General features: G+C 41.0%; 3 protein-coding genes and 1 long non-coding RNA gene across 4 annotated transcripts; 1 reads left to right on the top strand and 3 right to left on the bottom strand.

The window, feature by feature from the left end:
* LOC109841991 (mitogen-activated protein kinase kinase kinase ANP1-like) lies at positions 6764–7462 on the bottom strand. Its single transcript, XM_020410913.1, has one exon. It carries the CDS (start codon positions 7460–7462, stop codon positions 6764–6766), a length of 699 nt encoding a protein of 232 aa, XP_020266502.1.
* LOC109841989 (cytoplasmic tyrosine-protein kinase BMX-like) lies at positions 7469–8653 on the bottom strand. The gene has a single exon (XM_020410912.1). The coding sequence runs from the start codon at positions 8651–8653 to the stop codon at positions 7469–7471; it is 1185 nt and encodes a 394-aa protein (XP_020266501.1).
* Positions 9434–10687, bottom strand: LOC109841988 (serine/threonine-protein kinase STY46-like). Its single transcript, XM_020410911.1, has 3 exons — positions 10535–10687; positions 10392–10469; positions 9434–10309 (listed from the first exon to the last, which is right to left on the bottom strand). Exons 1-3 carry the CDS (start codon positions 10685–10687, stop codon positions 9434–9436), a joined length of 1107 nt encoding a protein of 368 aa, XP_020266500.1.
* Positions 16774–17119, top strand: LOC109842920. Its single transcript, XR_002247435.1, has 3 exons — positions 16774–16832; positions 16910–16997; positions 17071–17119. It is a non-coding gene; the product is annotated as an uncharacterized LOC109842920 (long non-coding RNA).

Below are 17532 nucleotides of genomic sequence, written 5' to 3'. Positions count from 1 at the left end.
ACCCCCCCCCCCCCCCGCCCTCTTCGCATCAGACGCCTTCGCTCGCGGTGTCATCCTGAACAAGAAGGAGACAGTCAGCACAGTGCCCCCCTTTCTAACAAGGGAATAGGTCAATATATGACGTACGGTCTAAGTGCGTATCTATCACCCGACGGTCCAGATTGGGCAGTAGAAAGGAAGATCGTCCATTACTCCACCTTTAATGCGAGACGACGTGCCAATGTCAGTCCAGCTGGCGGGCACTCGAGACCACGGTCAGACATGTGGTTACCCCCAAATTAGTATTAATTTCATCTTCAGCTTGATTTGACTGTGGTCAGAATTCGCCTATGGCTAAAGTTCGTCTGCGGCTTGAGTTCGCCTGTAGTTAGAATTCACCAGCGGTTTGAACTCGCCTGTGTTTAGAATTTAGCTTTAGTTTGAATTCACCTATAGTTAAAGGCCCACTTGCAACGGCCTGACAAAGAAAGATAAAAATCCGAAATATAAAAGGCAGCAGCGATTAGGGAGGGGAACAAAGCCTATTTAAAGGTGAAAATGCTTGTGTGGCCACAATAGCTCTTAAGAGTCGGAGCGTTGGCGGTTAAGAGACGTGGCCACGATCGAAATCAACGGCCCAGATTACTCTCAATAGTTTGTTCTCTTTTAAGATTACGAGAAAAAACGTCGAGATAGGAAACGGGTCAGCCAGAACCCGGGACCCGAACCGAAATCGCCGACTGAACCTAACGGTTGAATTCGAAAACCACGGTCACCATTCATCATCGAGCGAGGTGCACGAAGCTGATGTCGCATTGTCAGATCGTAATTAATGCGACCTGACGGACCCACGCTGCCTTAGCTGGAAAGCACGAAGCTTCACCGGCAAACACGTGGCTCACGTCCCGCCAGGTCGAATTCCGTCTGAAGGAAGGGTTTCGCCTGCGAAGACATGGCTCGACTCCACAATTTCAAATTTTGCCTACAAAACTGAATTTCGCCTGAACGACTCGTTCGCCGGTGAAAACGAATTTCGGATAGTACGACTCGTCCAGAATTTCGAACCGCCAATGGAATTGCCTCGCTAAGACCCACGCCTCAAACAACTAAGGGTTAGAGCAGAAATCTTAACATTAAGCCTAAAAGAAACTACTCGATAACTCATCATACTGAGGGGAATAGTATGGCTAGCCCGATTCAAACGGTAATCGGTAAAGGCAAGCAAACCCGTTGATAGCTGAAGGTTTGCTAAAAATCCTAAAGGGGGGCTAAATCCGCCCTAACCCACCCAGGACTTCTTTCCAAAGTATTCCAGACCACACACGAGTTGGTTAAGGTCTGAAAACTTTGAAGGGGGTCTTGTAGACGGTAAAAATTACCTTTGCAGACTTACATGAAATTCACCTGCGAGTCGGAGTTGCCCACACAAATTGAGGGTAGGGCTCACCGATGGGCTTGACTCACTAGCGCGAACCCAAACTGTGCGGTCACCAAATTCGCTCGCATTGGTTGATCACAAATTCTCCTATATGATCGACTCGCCCGCACGAGTCAAGATCATCCAGATGACTGAAATCTGCATGTCTACTCGACTCGCCCGCACGAGTCAAGAGTCGAATTCGCCCACTCCCCCACGACATGAAAGGAGGGAGCACAGCACTCAACAGCTGCTACGCTGCGTATAGGGATGGACTTCCCCCACTCCCCCACGACATGAAGGGAGAGAGCACAGTACTCCAAGCCCATCAAGTAGCCGCTCACAGTACGAGCGATCAGTCAAATCCATGCAGTCGCTAAGTCTGCCTGCATGCTCACGCTTGAAGCTCACCTCGCCTACACGAGTCAAGAGCTGAATCCGCCCGCGATCAACAAGCTCGCCGAACTAGTACCTGGTAGTCGCAACAGCACGTACAAGGATAGGCTTTCCCACTCCTCACGATGTGAAGGGAAGGAGTACAGTGCTCCGAGCCCATCAACCAGACGCTCATGGTACAAGCCAAAAGCATGGTGTCTCTCAACAGTACATGGTCATATCCCATGATTCAATGAGTGGCCATGTCGTCTCTCCTCTATTTAAGAACTTCTTCCGGCCACAGAGAAGGGGTTCAGCGGTTCGATTAGCATTTTTGCTCACCTCGCCTACACGAGTCAAGAGCTGAATCCGCCCGCGATCAACAAGCTCGCCGAACTAGTACCTGGTAGTCGCAACAGCACGTACAAGGATAGGCTTTCCCACTCCTCACGATGTGAAGGGAAGGAGTACAGTGCTCCGAGCCCATCAACCAGACGCTCATGGTACAAGCCAAAAGCATGGTGTCTCTCAACAGTACATGGTCATATCCCATGATTCAATGAGTGGCCATGTCGTCTCTCCTCTATTTAAGAACTTCTTCCGGCCACAGAGAAGGGGTTCAGCGGTTCGATTAGCATTTTTTTTTAGCTCAGCAGTTGAATTCGCTCGTGGTCAATTGATTAAACCAATCAATCGGCTGAACCACTAGCTCTCAACTCTCGACTGAGTTAATGACAAGCTCTTTGCATAATCCTTGCACTGTAGCATCCTCTCCTAGTTTCAGGCCCTGATCGCCATCAAACTCGGAGGGTCAAACTCTACCGACCCGAGCTCCTACTGCGTACTGAAGCTCGCCAGCAACCTCGATCGAATCGTCCAAGGGAAGCAGACTCAGTGCGGGATCCGAGCGAGGCGTCCTATAGATACCGAAAGTCCCCACGTTAAACAAGGAGGGCATTCCCTCCACTTCTGTTGTAATTTTTGATTTATTAGTTTGTAATAAGCTATTCTTATCAATACAAACGACATCCCTATTTCGGGAGATCAAAATTTACACCTACAAGAAGTAGTGGCGAGGTATGGGCTGGTGGTTGTGTCAGCACCTTCTTGACAGGTGTCGGCTGACGACTGGAGTAGAGGTCACTTTAGCATTATGTGGGAAGTAACCAATGGCATAGTAGGACATGGGCTAACAGTTGAGTCAGCTTTTGCTTTATAAGTGGCGCCTGGAGACTAGGGGAAAGATCATTTCGGTATAGAGAAATCATCTTTAGCATCGAATGGGGAGTGATTAATAGCGTGGCAGAGCCTACGCCAATGTGACAATTCATGAAGGCTACTGGGACTAAGGTCCTGATAGGACTTGTCCAGTGTTAAGTGTGGTGTTGACACATAGCCAAAGGGGATGGGCCCGAGGCAGGGGGTGTTCTTCGCCTTTGCCGAGAGGCAACGTCTTTCGAATCGCCTGTCAAATGGTCGAGTGGACTCGCGACGAGCCGTCTTTGACAAAAGGGGACAACAAGTTCCATCCTTCGAGTCAACATGATGGGATGTCGAGTGGTTGAGTCAGCGGAGTGGTCACCTCTATTAATCTCTGGCCGTCAAGTTGATTGGGGCAGAGTTCATAGATGTACACTTGGTAAATAAATTATACTCGGGCGGATGGTGAATATTGTAACAATTATAAATATTTGTTTGACATAAAAAATTATACGAAACCTGGAATAATATGATTAATTGTTATGAACTATGTACCTGATTTGACATGAAAATTACATGTTTGACATGAAAAAATCACACAAAACCTGTTTGCCATGAAAAAACAAACAAAACCTGTAATAACCTGATTAGTCATAATTTTATAAAATACGTACCTGAATTAGCAAAAAAATTCTTATCAAACTTGTAAAAAAGCCTATAAACAACGTGATTAGTAATAAATATGCACTAGTAAAAATTGGGCATTGGCGACGGGGCATTGGCGACGGATTTGAAATCTGTTGCCAATTCAAACATTGGCGACGGAAACAACCCCGTCACCAATACTCTGTCGCCAATGTTTGCATTGGCGATGGATTTGATCACTCGCCAATGATTTTGCATCGCTCATAACCATAGGCAACGGAAAAACATTGGTGACGGATCGAATCCGTCACCAATGCGTATTGGAGACGGATCAGATCCGTCACCAATACTTATTGGCGACGGATCGAATCCGTCGCTAATGTTTCTCGTCACCCATGGTTATGGGCTACAGGAAAACATTGGCAACAAATTCGATTCGTCGCTAATACTTATTGGCGACGGATGCGTTTCATCGCCAATACTTATTAGCGACGGATTCGATCCGTCGCTAATACTTATTGGAGACAGACGCGTTCCGTCGCCAATAAGTATTGGTGACGGAACAAATTTGTTACCAATACTAATGTGCCCATCATAAAAAATTTAACATTAGTGATTGATTATTCAATTGTTAATGAGTGGCCCCCACAAAAAATTAAGAGTTATTTTAATATAAGTCCCTCAAATCTATAATATTTTAAAAGTAGTCCAATAAATTATGTAAATTGCTAACACATCTAGGGATGTAAATGAACCAAATAATTAACAAATAGTTCGATAATTTATCACATGTTATTATTTGTATTATTGCATATATGATGTCATATTTGTGACTTGTTGGCTTCATCTTTGATTAGTTTAGAGAAAATGATGAGAAAAGTGAAAATAATGAGAAAATGGTAAAAGACCAATGAGGATATCATTTTTAGTTATACGCATTACGAACATGTAACCATATTGATTTTCCTAATGATATACCAAAACTTATTCTAGCTCTTTTCAATTAATTAGGAGTTCTATGTTAGTTTTAAATTTTATTTTTTACTCTTTATGCTAGCAGATTCGATGAGCTCCACTATTCTTTATGCTAGCAGATTCTATGTTAGTTTAAAATTTTATTTTTTATTTTTAAATTTTATTTTTTAGTATTCGAGTTTGCTAACGATTAGAATTTGACCAGATGTATATTCGATTCGTTTGTCTATTAAATATTCATTTAAAATTGATCACAAGTTATTATTTGTATTTTACATATATGATGTCGTGTTTTTAACCACTTACTTGATGTAGAGTTGAAAAAGTTTGATTGATTTCTTTAATTTGAAGAATTAAGATTCGATCGCTCGGTACGAATCTATTATAATCGCTCTCTCTCAATTACAGAGGAAGAGAAGTTTTGATTCGACTTCTCTTTAATTTAATGTGGGTTCTTGGTGGTGAAAGGACGCTTCCCTCGATGCTTGTGCCGAGATTGTTTCCCGTTGACGATCAGAACAAAATTACTGAAGAGTTTAGATTGCTGTTGTAGATCTCTGAATACTCTTTGTGCGAGTAGTTTGATCTCCGAAAATTCCCCTAAAGTCCCTCCTCCCTAATAGCTGCTCGAGGCTATTTATAGGATTTTAGCACGTAACTGACGTGCTGAAGTCATGGGAACGTGGGCATAACGGATGCGATTATGGGCGTAACCGACGCCTACCACTTAGCCAACATGGCTGTCATGGTCTTTGGGACCATTACATCATATATATAGTATAAAGGAATAATTTTTATTTATAAATTTTAATAATACTTGAAAATTAAATTCTTTAGCAGAATAAATATACCATAATTTATCATAGCCCTTTTTAATAAAATAGGAATATGATATATATTGGAGAAAAAAATTAATGGATTCGGGTTTCCACATTTTAATGGGTCAACTAGGTCGAAATGGGTTGGATTTTTATAATTAAAAGTTAAGAGAAACTAGTAATAATAGTTAGATTTAAAGGAATATTTCTTTAAATTTAATCGGTGTTAACCAGGTGACCTAATTGTAAATATTGTGATGATTTGAGGGACGTAATAGAAATATTCATGATTTGAGTGAGTAATTTGGAAATATTGAAGATGTGAGGGAGTAATTTGAAAATATTAAAGATTTGAGGGACTAATATTGAAATATTTCAATTATTGATTCTGAACTCAAGGATGTAAAAGAATTATAGATAATAATAGTTAGATTTGAGGGATGCAATAACAATTTCTATGATTTAGGGTACTAATTTAATAATATTAAAATTTTGAGGGGCTAAATTTAAAATATCCAAACATTATCCCAACACAAACACAGCGTTGCTTCTCACTCTCCAGCCTGCTCTCATCTCATATCTCTCTCCCTCCGTCAATTCTCCAAACCGCCGCAGCGCTTGCCCGCCGCGCCTATTCCCGCCGCGACTTGCCTGCTACGGGCTACCTGTCTCCTGCACCGTACTTGGCCTCCCTCTCGTCTCTCTTCTCTCTCTCTCTCTCTCCTTCTCATGTCTTCTCTCTCCTTCCAAACTACCGCCACGCGCTATGCCCCCTGCCCAACCGCGCCCCCCACCGCCAGCCGTCTGCTAGCCGCTTACCAGCCATGAAATTGATCCACCGCCAGATCCTCCGCGCCCCCACCCGCACCGTGCCCAGCCCTCAGCCAGTCTGCGTTTGCCCGTGCCAGCCTCAAACCAATCACAACCTCTCTCATCCTCCTCTGTGAGGATCTGAATCCTCTGTCGAATCTGGTGTTGCTATTTCTGGCCATGATGAGCCTGAAACAAACTAAAGGGAAGTGGTGATAGAAAGAACTAGGAGAATTAAGAAATTAAAGAGGGAACGTAGACAGGAATTGAGAATAAGAAGAAGAAATTTAGAGAGAAGAAGAACAGAGACTGAAATGGAGAAGAAGAACAGATTCTATTTCATTTCTTTCATGATTATTTTAGTTTTACAACTTCTCTTTTATACATCAGCTCCAAAGCAATGAAAATCAAAACGTGCATAAAACGTGCACGAGCTTAACAACAAACAGAAACAGATTAAACTGTCTGTAAGAGTTTATTGACTTTTATACAATTGTCCTTGTAGTTAAAAAGGTTTGCATAACAACCCTCCACGTATTGTATATCAGTCCAGTCTTCTTTCAACATCCATGTTCACCAGCTCTCCCGTCGAGTCTCCAAGCTTCAGCTCACTTGACAGGTTTCCTGACAATTGGCTCAATTGACAGGGCCCTTGGTTGTTCATCATGTCCTGACAATTCCCTTCCCTTAAATTGGACATTGTCTCAAGGTCAATGGTAAGTAAATGTTTAACCAAATCCAATAAATTCCCAAGTTCCTTTATAGGGTCAAAGTAGTGAATGACCATTACCATATCCTTCATATCCTTTGCTAAAGTTCCAGGCAAGGAGTGAGTTTTCCGAAGGGAAATGGAAGAAGATATGATGGCCGAATCAGACAATAGTGCATAACTGTAAGACATATCCAAAACCAGAAGACAAAAGACCAATTTGGATCTCTTAAATGACCGACGTTTAAAGGGTCCAACTTTGTTTCCAGTTTCAGAAACAACAGTTTCATTAACAGACTCTACCTCTTTCAGAAAATGACAATGCTCCACGACACCAGGGGTGTTAAATGTATTTGCTCTGGCTCCGAGTGCCATCCATCTGTATGTTCCAGTTTCTGCCGACATGACTCCCCCTTGATTTTGAAATCGAGATACACCGAGGTCTGCCACTTTTGCAACATTGTCATTGTCCATTAGCAAGTTGGCTGTCTTCAAATCCCTACGAATTATGTTGTTCTGGTGCAGATAGACCATTCCTTTTCATACATCAAGTGCAAACTTCAGCAATAGAGAAAGTTCCAGCATGTTATCCTGCTTGTGAAGAAAACTATAAAGACTTCCTCCAGGCATGTACTCTGTAACTATGCAAAAATTTGGAGGTTTTGCACATGCACCAATAACTCGAACCACGTTCCTATGTTGAACTTCTCTCAAGATCATTACTTCTTGAGCAAATTCATCCCCTGAAAGCTCAGCTTGTTGTTCTGATTCCAGAACCTTCACCAAGTAGTCATCCTCAACCTGAAATTCTCCATTGCCATCCAAATTTGTTCCACATATAACACTTGGCTTCTTTATGGCAGGAACCTGAGGTGATTCAACAGGAGGATTTGAGCTAGCATCAGCGTATGCTACAAGACCACCAACTTTTTCCTTGAGCTCGGCCCTTAAAATCCCCTCAAGAGGCACCGCTAAAAAAACCTGAGCCTCCGGCGATCCGTTCAAAGTATACAACTTCATCTTCTTAGACTTCTTCTTCTTGCTTGAGATTGGCCATGGTGGTTTCTTGAATTTTGGCTTTCCCTTGCTTGATTCTTTAGCTCCCAACCTTGGTATTTCCCTGTCCTCTCTTGATTTCTTTGAATTATTAGAAGTATCATCGAAGGATAATTTTCCAAGATTGGAAGCTCTGTTTCGTGGTCCACCTCTAGGTCTTGAAACATCTTTGCTGCCTGAATCCTTGCCACTTTTAGATTGTGCTTGCGATTTGGATTGTTTTGATGTTATACTCGAACTGCCTTTCACCTTCTTGCTCTGAGAAATTTCTGCCTCACTTGTCACATTTGTAGGTCCATCACCATCATCAACATCTTTAGGTTGCTTCTCAGTAACATTCTCTTTGATCGCTTCATCATGGGTCTCACTGCTTCCTGAATGATTTTTTTGTGCAGATGTAGAAACAGGTGGCTGAGCTATTGCATCAACATCAGTATTCTCCGCACTTGCCTTTGACCCAGGTGGTCGTCTTCCTTTGTTTCTTGCAAAGTTTGAAGGATTCTCAACAGAGGCTGGGGAAGCAACAGAAATGTTCTTGGAATATATCCGACGATCATCCCTTGGCCCCGATCCCAAGATTTCTTGGCCAAGATCCTTAGAAATTTGTATGGCTAATCGACAACAACCATCATAAATGTTACGCCCTTGTAGAGAATTTATTGCGTCCATCGCATTTTGCTGTGATTGGAATTAGATAAAAGCTTGAAAGCCAGCTGACTTCTGAAGGATGACGATCTTCTCTACAAACCCATATGGAGAAAACACTTGATGCAAGACTTCCTCCGTTATAGGATAGAGCATTGTGTGAATGGTGACAGAGAGCATTCGATTGGGTTGATAATTCTGATCTGCACCCTTCTGAAGAACTGTGGATGGGCCTGGCATCTTGTCCAGTGATTTGCTTGGATTCTTGGAGTTCTTGAATTCATGGAAAAAATTCAATCTCTCTTCTTGATTTGCCTTCTCAGTAATAGTTTCTTCAGGATTAGCCATAGAGTCTTCATCAACAGCTTCAGACTCGAGCTGCTCTGATACCAATTGTGAGGATCTGAATCCTCTGTCGAATCTGGTGTTGCTATTTCTGGCCATGATGAGCCTGAAACAAACTAAAGGGAAGTGGTGATAGAAAGAATTGGGAGTATTAAGAAAATTAAGAGGGAACGTAGATAGGAATTGAGAATGAGATGAAGAAATTTAGAGAGAAGAAGAATAGAGACTGAAATGGAGAAGAAGAACAGATTCTATTTCATTTCTTTCATGATTATTTCAGTTTTACAACTTCTCTTTTATACATCAGCTCCAAAGCAATGAAAACCAAAACGTGCATAAAACGTGCACGAGCTTAACAACAAACAGAAACAGATTAAATTGTCTGTAACAGTTTATTAACTTTTATACAATTGTCCTTGTAGTTAAAAGGGTTTGCATAACAACCCTTCACGTATTGTATCAGTCTAGTCTTCTTTCAACATCCATGTTCGCCAGCTCTCCCATCGAGTCTCCAAGCTTTAGTTCACTTGACAGGTTTCCTGACAATTGGCTCAATTGACAGGGCCCTTGGTTGTTCATCATGTCCTGACAATTCCCTTCACTTAAATTGGACCTTGTCTCAAGGTCAATGGTAAGTAAATGTTTAACCAAATCCAATAAATTCCAAAGTTCCTTTATAGGGTCAAAGTAGTGAATGACCATTACCATATCCTTCACACCCTTTGCTAAAGTTCTAGGCAAGGAGTGAGTTTTCCGAAGGGAAATGGAAGAAGATATGATGGCTGAATCAGACAATAGTGCATAACTGCAAGACATATCCAAAACCAGAAGACAAAAGACCAATTTGGATCTCTTAAATGACCGACGTTTAAAGGGTCCAACTTTGTTTCCAGTTTCAGAAACAACAGTTTCATTAACAGACTCTACCTCTTTCAGAAAATGACAATGCTCCACGACACCAGGGGTGTTAAATGTATTTGCTCTGGCTCCGAGTGCCATCCATCTGTATGTTCCAGTTTCTGCCGACATGACTCCCCCTTGATTTTGAAATCGAGCTACACCGAGGTCTGCCACTTTCGCAACATTGTCATTGTCCATTAGCAAGTTGGTTGTCTTCAAATCCTTATGAATTATGTTGTTCTGGTGCAGATAGACCATTCCTTTGCATACATCAAGTGCAAACTTCAGCAATAGAGAAAGTTCTAGCATGTTATCCTGCTTGTGAAGAAAACTATAAAGACTTCCTCCAGGCATGTACTCTGTAACTATGCAAAAATTTGGAGGTTTTGCACATGCACCAATAACAAAGACTTCCTCCAGGCATGTACTCTGTAACTATGCAAAAATTTGGAGGTTTTGCACATGCACCAATAACGCGAACCACGTTCCTATGTTGAACTTCTCTCAAGATCATTACTTCTTGAGCAAATTCATCCCCTGAAAGCTCAGCTTGTTGTTCTGATTCTAGAACCTTCACCAAGTAGTCATCCTCAACCTGAAATTCTCCATTGCCATCCAAATTTGTTCATATATAACACTTGGCTTCTTTATGGCAGGAACCTGAGGTGATTCAACAGGAGGATTTGAGCTAGTATCAGCGTATGCCACAAGACCACCAACTTTTTCCTTGAGCTCGGCCCTCAAAATCCCCTCAATAGGCACCACTAAAAAAACCTGAGCCTTTGGCGATCCGTTCAAAGTATACAACTTCATCTTCTTAGACGACTTCTTCTTGCTTGAGATTGGCCATGGTGGTTTCTTGAATTTTGGCTTTCCCTTGCTTGATTCTTAGCTCCCAACCTTGGTATTTCCCTGTCCTCTCTTGATTTCTTTGAATTATTAGAAGTATCATCGAAGGATAATTTTCCAAGATTGGAAGCTCTGTTTTGTGGTCCACCTCTAGGTCTTGAAACATCTTTGCTGCCTGAATCCTTGCCACTTTTAGATTGTGCTTGCGATTTGGATTGTTTTGATGTTATACTCGAACTGCCTTTCACCTTCTTGCTCTGAGAAATTTATGCCTCACTTGTAACATTTGTAGGTCCATCACCATCATCAATATCTTCAGGTTGCTTCTCAGTAACATTCTCTTTGATCGCTTCATCATGGGTCTCACTGCTTCCTGAATGATTTTTTTTGTGCAGATGTAGAAACAGGTGGCTGAGCTATTGCATCAACATCAGTATTCTCCGCACTTGCCTTTGACCCAGGTGGCCATCTTCCTTTGTTTCTTGCAAAGTTTGAAGGATTCTCAACAGAGGCTGGGGAAGCAACAGAAATGTTCTTGGAATAGATCCGATGATCATCCCTTGGCCCCGATCCCAAGATTTCTTGGCTAAGATCCTTAGAACTTTGTATGGCTAATCGACAACAACCATCATAAATGTTACGCCCTTATAGAGAATTCATTGCGTCCATCGCATTTTGCTGTGATTGGAATTGGATAAGAGCTTGAAAGCCAGCTGACTTCTGAAGGATGACGATCTTCTCTACAAAGCCATATGGAGAAAACACTTGATGCAACACTTTCTTCGTTATAGGATAGAGCGTTGTGTGAATGGTGACAAAGAGCATTCGATTGGGTTGATAATTCCGATCTGCACCCTTCTGAAGAACTGTGGATGGGCCTGGCATCTTGTCCAGTGATTTGCTTGGATTCTTGGAGTTCTTGAATTCATGGAAAAAAATTCAATCTCTCTTCTTGATTTGCCTTCTCAGTAACAGTTTCTTCAGGATCAGCCATAGAGTCTTCATCAACAGCTTCAGACTCGAGCTGTTCTGATACCAATTGTGAGGATCTGAATCCTCTGTCGAATCTGGTGTTGCTATTTCTGGCCATGATGAGCCTGAAACAAACTAAAGGGAAGTGGTGATAGAAAGAACTGGGAGTATTAAGAAAATTAAGAGGGAACGTAGACAGGAATTGAGAATGAGAGGAAGAAATTTAGAGAGAAGAAGAACAGAGACTGAAATGGAGAAGAAGAACAGATTCTATTTCATTTCTTTCATGATTATTTCAGTTTTACAACTTCTCTTTTATACATCAGCTCCAAAGCAATGAAAATCAAAACGTGCATAAAACGTGCACGAGCTTAACAACAAACAGAAACAGATTAAATTGTCTGTAACAGTTTATTAACTTTTATACAATTGTCCTTATAGTTAAAAAGGTTTGCATAACAACCCTCCACGTATTGTATATCAGTCCAGTCTTCTTTCACCATCCATGTTCGCCAGCTCTCCCGTCGAGTCTCCAAGCTTCAGCTCACTTGACAGGTTTCCTGACAATTGGCTCAATTGACAGGGCCCTTGGTTGTTCATCAAGTCCTGACATCCTCCTCTTCTTCTCCAACTCAAGTCCTTTCGAATTCTCTAATCAACTCTGATGCCAATGAGAGAACGCCTAAAGCTCCAAGATTCCATTACTACAATGATCCAATGGCCGCCTTCTCAGGTTCCAAGGCGAGTAATCATCCCGAGAGCTTCTCTGCTCCAATTTTAGGCTGTTCGCCTCTTCCCCATCCCTCGAATTGACCAAATGGTAACTTTCTTGCTTCTTTACAGGTAGAAATTTTGAATTTTGAGCATAATTTTGTAATTTTTTAATCCCCTGCAGTGCTTGGCAGCAGCGGCTTTTTTCACGCTCCTGAGAGCTTCCCCTCTCCAATTCGTAGCCCTTCGCCTCACTCGTATGCATTGAATCGACCCATTGGTAATTTTCTTGTTTCTTTATAGAAATTTGGAAGTTTGACACAACTAATATTTGGGATTGAAATTGTTTTTTAATGTGGATTTTGTACTTCGTAAAAAAAATTAGAGCTTTGGGCCAAATTGACACCTTTATGCTAATGGTGATTTGAAAAGAAACTTGCAATGAAATTTTCTCCCATTTTCATTTTTCCGTTCTTCTTTTTTTAAGGACATAATTAACATGCAAATTTGAAATTTTGATATTGAATGGCGGTAATTTTGGCTGTGAGTTTTCTTGCTAGTTCTAGCGAATGATATTCCATCGATATATCTAGTTTGATTGAATTCTTCTCAAAAGCTTCATATGTTTGGACGCATTTTGGCCTTCACTTTAAGGTTTTGAAGATGTTAGCATATTACCTGTTTCTTCTTAGGGAAAAATGTGTCCAGGCCCCAAAAGTGGGAACTTCGTGTGACTAGCCCCTTTGTACTTTGCCCCATGTGGAAAAGCCCCAAATACGCATAGTATTTGCGACGAGGCCCCGATTTGACTTTTTTCAGAAAAAGCCTAGAGGAAGTTATGATCTTGCCCTCTGATGGGACTGAGCTGGGTTAATGCGCCCCATACCTTTACAAGTACTCTCCCTCTCTTTCTCTCTCTTCCACCTAGCACCGTCATCAAGAACTCTTCATCTTCCTAATTTCTGTACGGATTTCAACGTTTCTAGGGTTTTCGCCGGGAAAATGTCGTCTATGGAAGGATCCAGTAACGACTACGAGGTCGCTCACCGAGCCGAGTTGGAAGGAAAAGGCGCTTCATCTGCGGGTGGCAGCGCGGAGGAAGCTACGGAAGCTACGCAAACCCTAATCGAAATGCAAAAGGAGGCAATACAATGGCGAGCCCAGAAAAGGAGGACGGCAATGGCTGGTCGTACCAACAAACCCCCCTCAAAAAAATAGTAAGTGTTATAATCTTCAGTATTCGGCAACGGCAATGGCTAGGTTTAATCTTCAAGAATACGGGTTTATACCGTGAAGAGACAATGCAGATTACCCCAATATTGTTAGTTCTAGGCTTTGTCCAATGTTAGTTCTAGTTTGAGTCAAATGTTAGTTCTAGTTTGAGACCAATGTTAGTTCTAGTTTAAGTCCAATGTTAGTTCTAGTTTGAGTCCGATGTTAGTTCTATAACACTACGTGTTAGCTCTATTTTGTTCTCGTTAGTCCTAGGTCTAATATGAGTTCATATGTCTTATTGAACTTACAAATTCAAAAACTTTTTGCAGGGAAAAAATTGCTCTAACAGGCTCAGCAGAAACACTAAGGTTAACGGCCAATATCGGGGCTTATTGGGGATTTATGAAGCGCATTGCCCCGAAGATCCGTCAGTGGCATAGGGATGCATACTGCGGTTCTATATTTCAGCACTACATTTTATTTAGGGCTCCTGCGCCTGATCAGCCCACCCTTGAGCTGCTGCTGAGCTTTTATGACAGAGATAATAACATCTTTTGTATACCTGATTCAAAAAGTGGGTGTATGAAAAATGTTAGTTTTGATTTGCAATGGGTCCATAACCATACTCATTTCCCAATTTATGGGGAGGTCATAAGTAATAATAGGGACTCAAGAAGCAGAATATGGCTCGAATACTTCGCTAAGCTTTTCATTTCTGAAGAGGGTAAGAAGTTAATAAAAGCAGAAACCACCCAACGTAAACATCTTGAAGGGCTACTTGAACGGCTAGTTGAATCTACAAAAAGCGGGATATCGAGGATTTTGTTCTGCTACAAATTTTATACCAATGCTCTATGATATGGAGTCCCATAGCAGGGGAAGGTATCCCTAGACCCTTACTCAGGTACCTGGATAGCATTCAGAGGGTCAATTATGTTGCATGGGCCAAGTTCTTTTATTCAGAAATTATCAGGGGCATTGGAGTTGCTTTGGAGGGAAAGAAGAAGCAAATGGTCGCATATGTCCCAGGTTGCATGACACTATTGTGTGTAAGTTCCATATTTTACTGATCTTGTTTCATTCTAGTTCGTACCTATGCATTGTTAGTTCTAACTTATTCTATGTTAGTTATGATGTATACCATGTTAGTTCTAATCTACACCATATTAGTTCTGTTGTAGATTTTGTTAGTTCTAATTTGTTTTGTGTGAGTTCTAATCTGCACCTTGTTAGTTTTAAGATATACCATGTTAGTTCTATCTGCACCCATGTAAGTTCTATCATAGGTCATGTTAGTTCTATCATAATTCATGTCATACCACGTACTAATTTACACCATGTTAGTTCTAGATGCAGCCATATTTTATTCTCTTTGGTCTAGTCTAGTATTAAATGTTAATAGTAAATATATTTGGTACAGCTTTCGTACTACGAGATGACAGGCATAAAGAAATATGCCCTCTTAGACACCTCCAGACCTCCAATGACAAATTAGGCATCAGGGGAGGAGAAAATCGCATCTATGAGGATGCCGACAATTATTTCAAAGGCTAAGTCAGCATCAATAACATTTGTCCATAGGCCTATTGCGGAGGTCGCTTCTCCAGGTCATGTTCATTCACTTCCCGCTGAACAGAGGGATGAAGGTCCCGCTGTACAGAGGGGTGAAGTTCTTCAGCAAAAGCGTCAGGCAAAGAGGAAGGCTTTCCAGGAAGAAACTACTAAGAACTTCTCAATAGGTTACGTAAGTATCCTGTTATGTTAAGTCGTACTCATTTCACACTAACTGCAAAGAATATCCTAATTATGTTTAATCCTACTTAAAATTATAATCTTGTATCAATAACAGATCATGGCAAAGCATATTAACGTTGCTTTTGACGATGAAGAGGAGATCAATGTTCCTCCCATTGAGCAGCAACTCACATTTTGGAGAAATTCTACTAAATTTCTCAAGCGACTTCTTGTTGCTACAAAGCAGACCAAGAGCAAATATTGTAAAGAATTCATGATTGAGATCAACATGCTTAACAGGATAATTGAAAAATATAGAAGACATGATGAGGTTATAGAAAATTGCAAATGAAATTAGGAAGAAGCGACGGGAAGCTCAAGAGGAACAGAAGTCCAAAACAAGCAGTGTATATAAGGAAGAGCCCACCATGCAAGAACATGTACATAAGATTGTTGAAGAGGATGTGAAGCATCCTGCTGACGATGAGGCAATAGAAGAGGAGCCAGTTACTTCTCCAGGGGAGGGGGTATATAGTAAGGTTGACCAGACTGTAGATACTAAGGTTGAGGATAGTGTAGATAAGGAAGAGGAGCATATGGAAGCTATTGTAGATAAGGAAGAGGAGCATATTGTAGATAAGGAAGAGGAGCATATGGAAGACATTGTAGATAAGGAAGAGGAGCATATGGTAGATAAGGAAGAGGAGCATATGGAAGATATTGTAGATAAGGAAGATGAGCATATGGTAGATAAGGAAGAGGAGCATATGGAAGATATTGTAGATAAGGAAGAGGAGCATATGGTAGATAAGGAAGAGGAGCATATGGAAGATATTGTAGATAAGGAAGAGGAGCATATGGTAGATAAGGAAGAGGGGCATATGGAAAATGAAAATTTTATTGTAGATAACAAAGGTTTTGATGAGGATCATGTTGATGGTGTAGATAAGGAGGAAGATATTGTAGATAAAGAGAAGGAGAATGTAGATAAGTTGGAAGCACAGGAGGAAGAGGATCTTGTGAATATTAAACATGATGTGGACAAACTTGTTTCAGTTCTAACGAGCAATGTGGAAGTAAAGCGTAGACCAAAGCCAAGAAGGGTAAGCAGGAGATCTAAATGGAAGAGGACCCCATATATTGAAGGCAAAAGAAAGAAAAAGGAAAAAGAATGTATAGATATACTTGAAAGTCCTGAACCAAAAGTAAAACTAGCTGACAAAGTTACTCATTTTTACCCCGGTAATCAAATCCCCACTTGGGATGCGTTAAGTTTGAAGCCAATGACAGATGAAGAAGCAACTCTATTGGAAGAGCTGAATAATGAGTTTCCAGACCCTACATTGTTTAACTTACGCATAATAGATAGCACAGGTGCTTTTGTACATAATTTAAAGATACCATCTCCAGTAGCAGACAGACTCGACAAAGCTCAAATTGAGAGCCTAACCAAATTTTGTTCTCAGAAGATTCACAGGTAAGTTTCAGTTGACTATTTATACGCTAATTCTCCACATATTAGTTCTAATTCATGTTAGTTCTAATTTATACCAGGAGATATAATGTTATAGTAACAACCAACAGCAGTATTAACAGGGAAGAGTTGTTATATGTGCTTCGTGGTGGCCGCCTTGACGACAAGGTTAACATATACTTGCTTAATAATTCAAATTATATTGTTTAAATTGAATTTTAATATTTCATAACAATTACAGGTGGAAGAAGCAGTTTTGGAAACGCTTAGCCAGGAGGCATATGACAAAGGATATGGAGTGATATCAGTGTTCTTTCTTGTAAGAACATGCTATTCCTAATTTCACCATGTTAGTTTTGATTGAAATTCATGTTAGATCTTGTGTAATCCATGCTAGTTATACCATGAGTCACGTTAGTTCTAGTTAGCATCAATTTAGACCTACCATAAGTCATGTTAGTTCTGTCGCAGTTCATGTTAGTTCTTATATATTACGCCGTGTTAGTTCTAACTGCACAATGTTAGTTCTAATCTGCACAGTGTTAGTTCTATTCTGTAGCATGTTAGTTCTAATTTGTACAGTGTTAGTTCTATTCTGTAGAGTGTTAGTTCTAATCTGCACAGTGTTAGTTCTATTCTGTAGGGTGTTAGTTCTAATCTGCACAGTGTTAGTTCTATTCTGTAGCGTGTTAGTTCTAATCTA

This window comes from Asparagus officinalis, chromosome 5, assembly GCF_001876935.1.
Source record: "Asparagus officinalis chromosome 5, Aspof.V1, whole genome shotgun sequence".
Taxonomy (NCBI): domain Eukaryota; kingdom Viridiplantae; phylum Streptophyta; class Magnoliopsida; order Asparagales; family Asparagaceae; genus Asparagus; species Asparagus officinalis.
Note: the sequence above shows the minus strand (reverse complement) of the source record. Positions and strands in the feature narration are given on the sequence as shown.

Coding starts and splice junctions, on each gene's coding strand:
- LOC109841988 (XM_020410911.1), bottom strand. CDS start 10,687: ATGAAGTTGTATACTTTGAACGGATCGCCAAAGGCTCAGGTTTTTTTA. Junction 10,470..10,534: donor CTCCTGTTGAATCACCTCAG/GTTCCTGCCATA, acceptor GGAGAATTTCAG/GTTGAGGATGACTACTTGGT. Junction 10,310..10,391: donor GGGATGAATTTGCTCAAGAA/GTAATGATCTTG, acceptor ATTTTTGCATAG/TTACAGAGTACATGCCTGGA.
- LOC109841989 (XM_020410912.1), bottom strand. CDS start 8,653: ATGGACGCAATAAATTCTCTACAAGGGCGTAACATTTATGATGGTTGT.
- LOC109841991 (XM_020410913.1), bottom strand. CDS start 7,462: ATGGTCTATCTGCACCAGAACAACATAATTCGTAGGGATTTGAAGACA.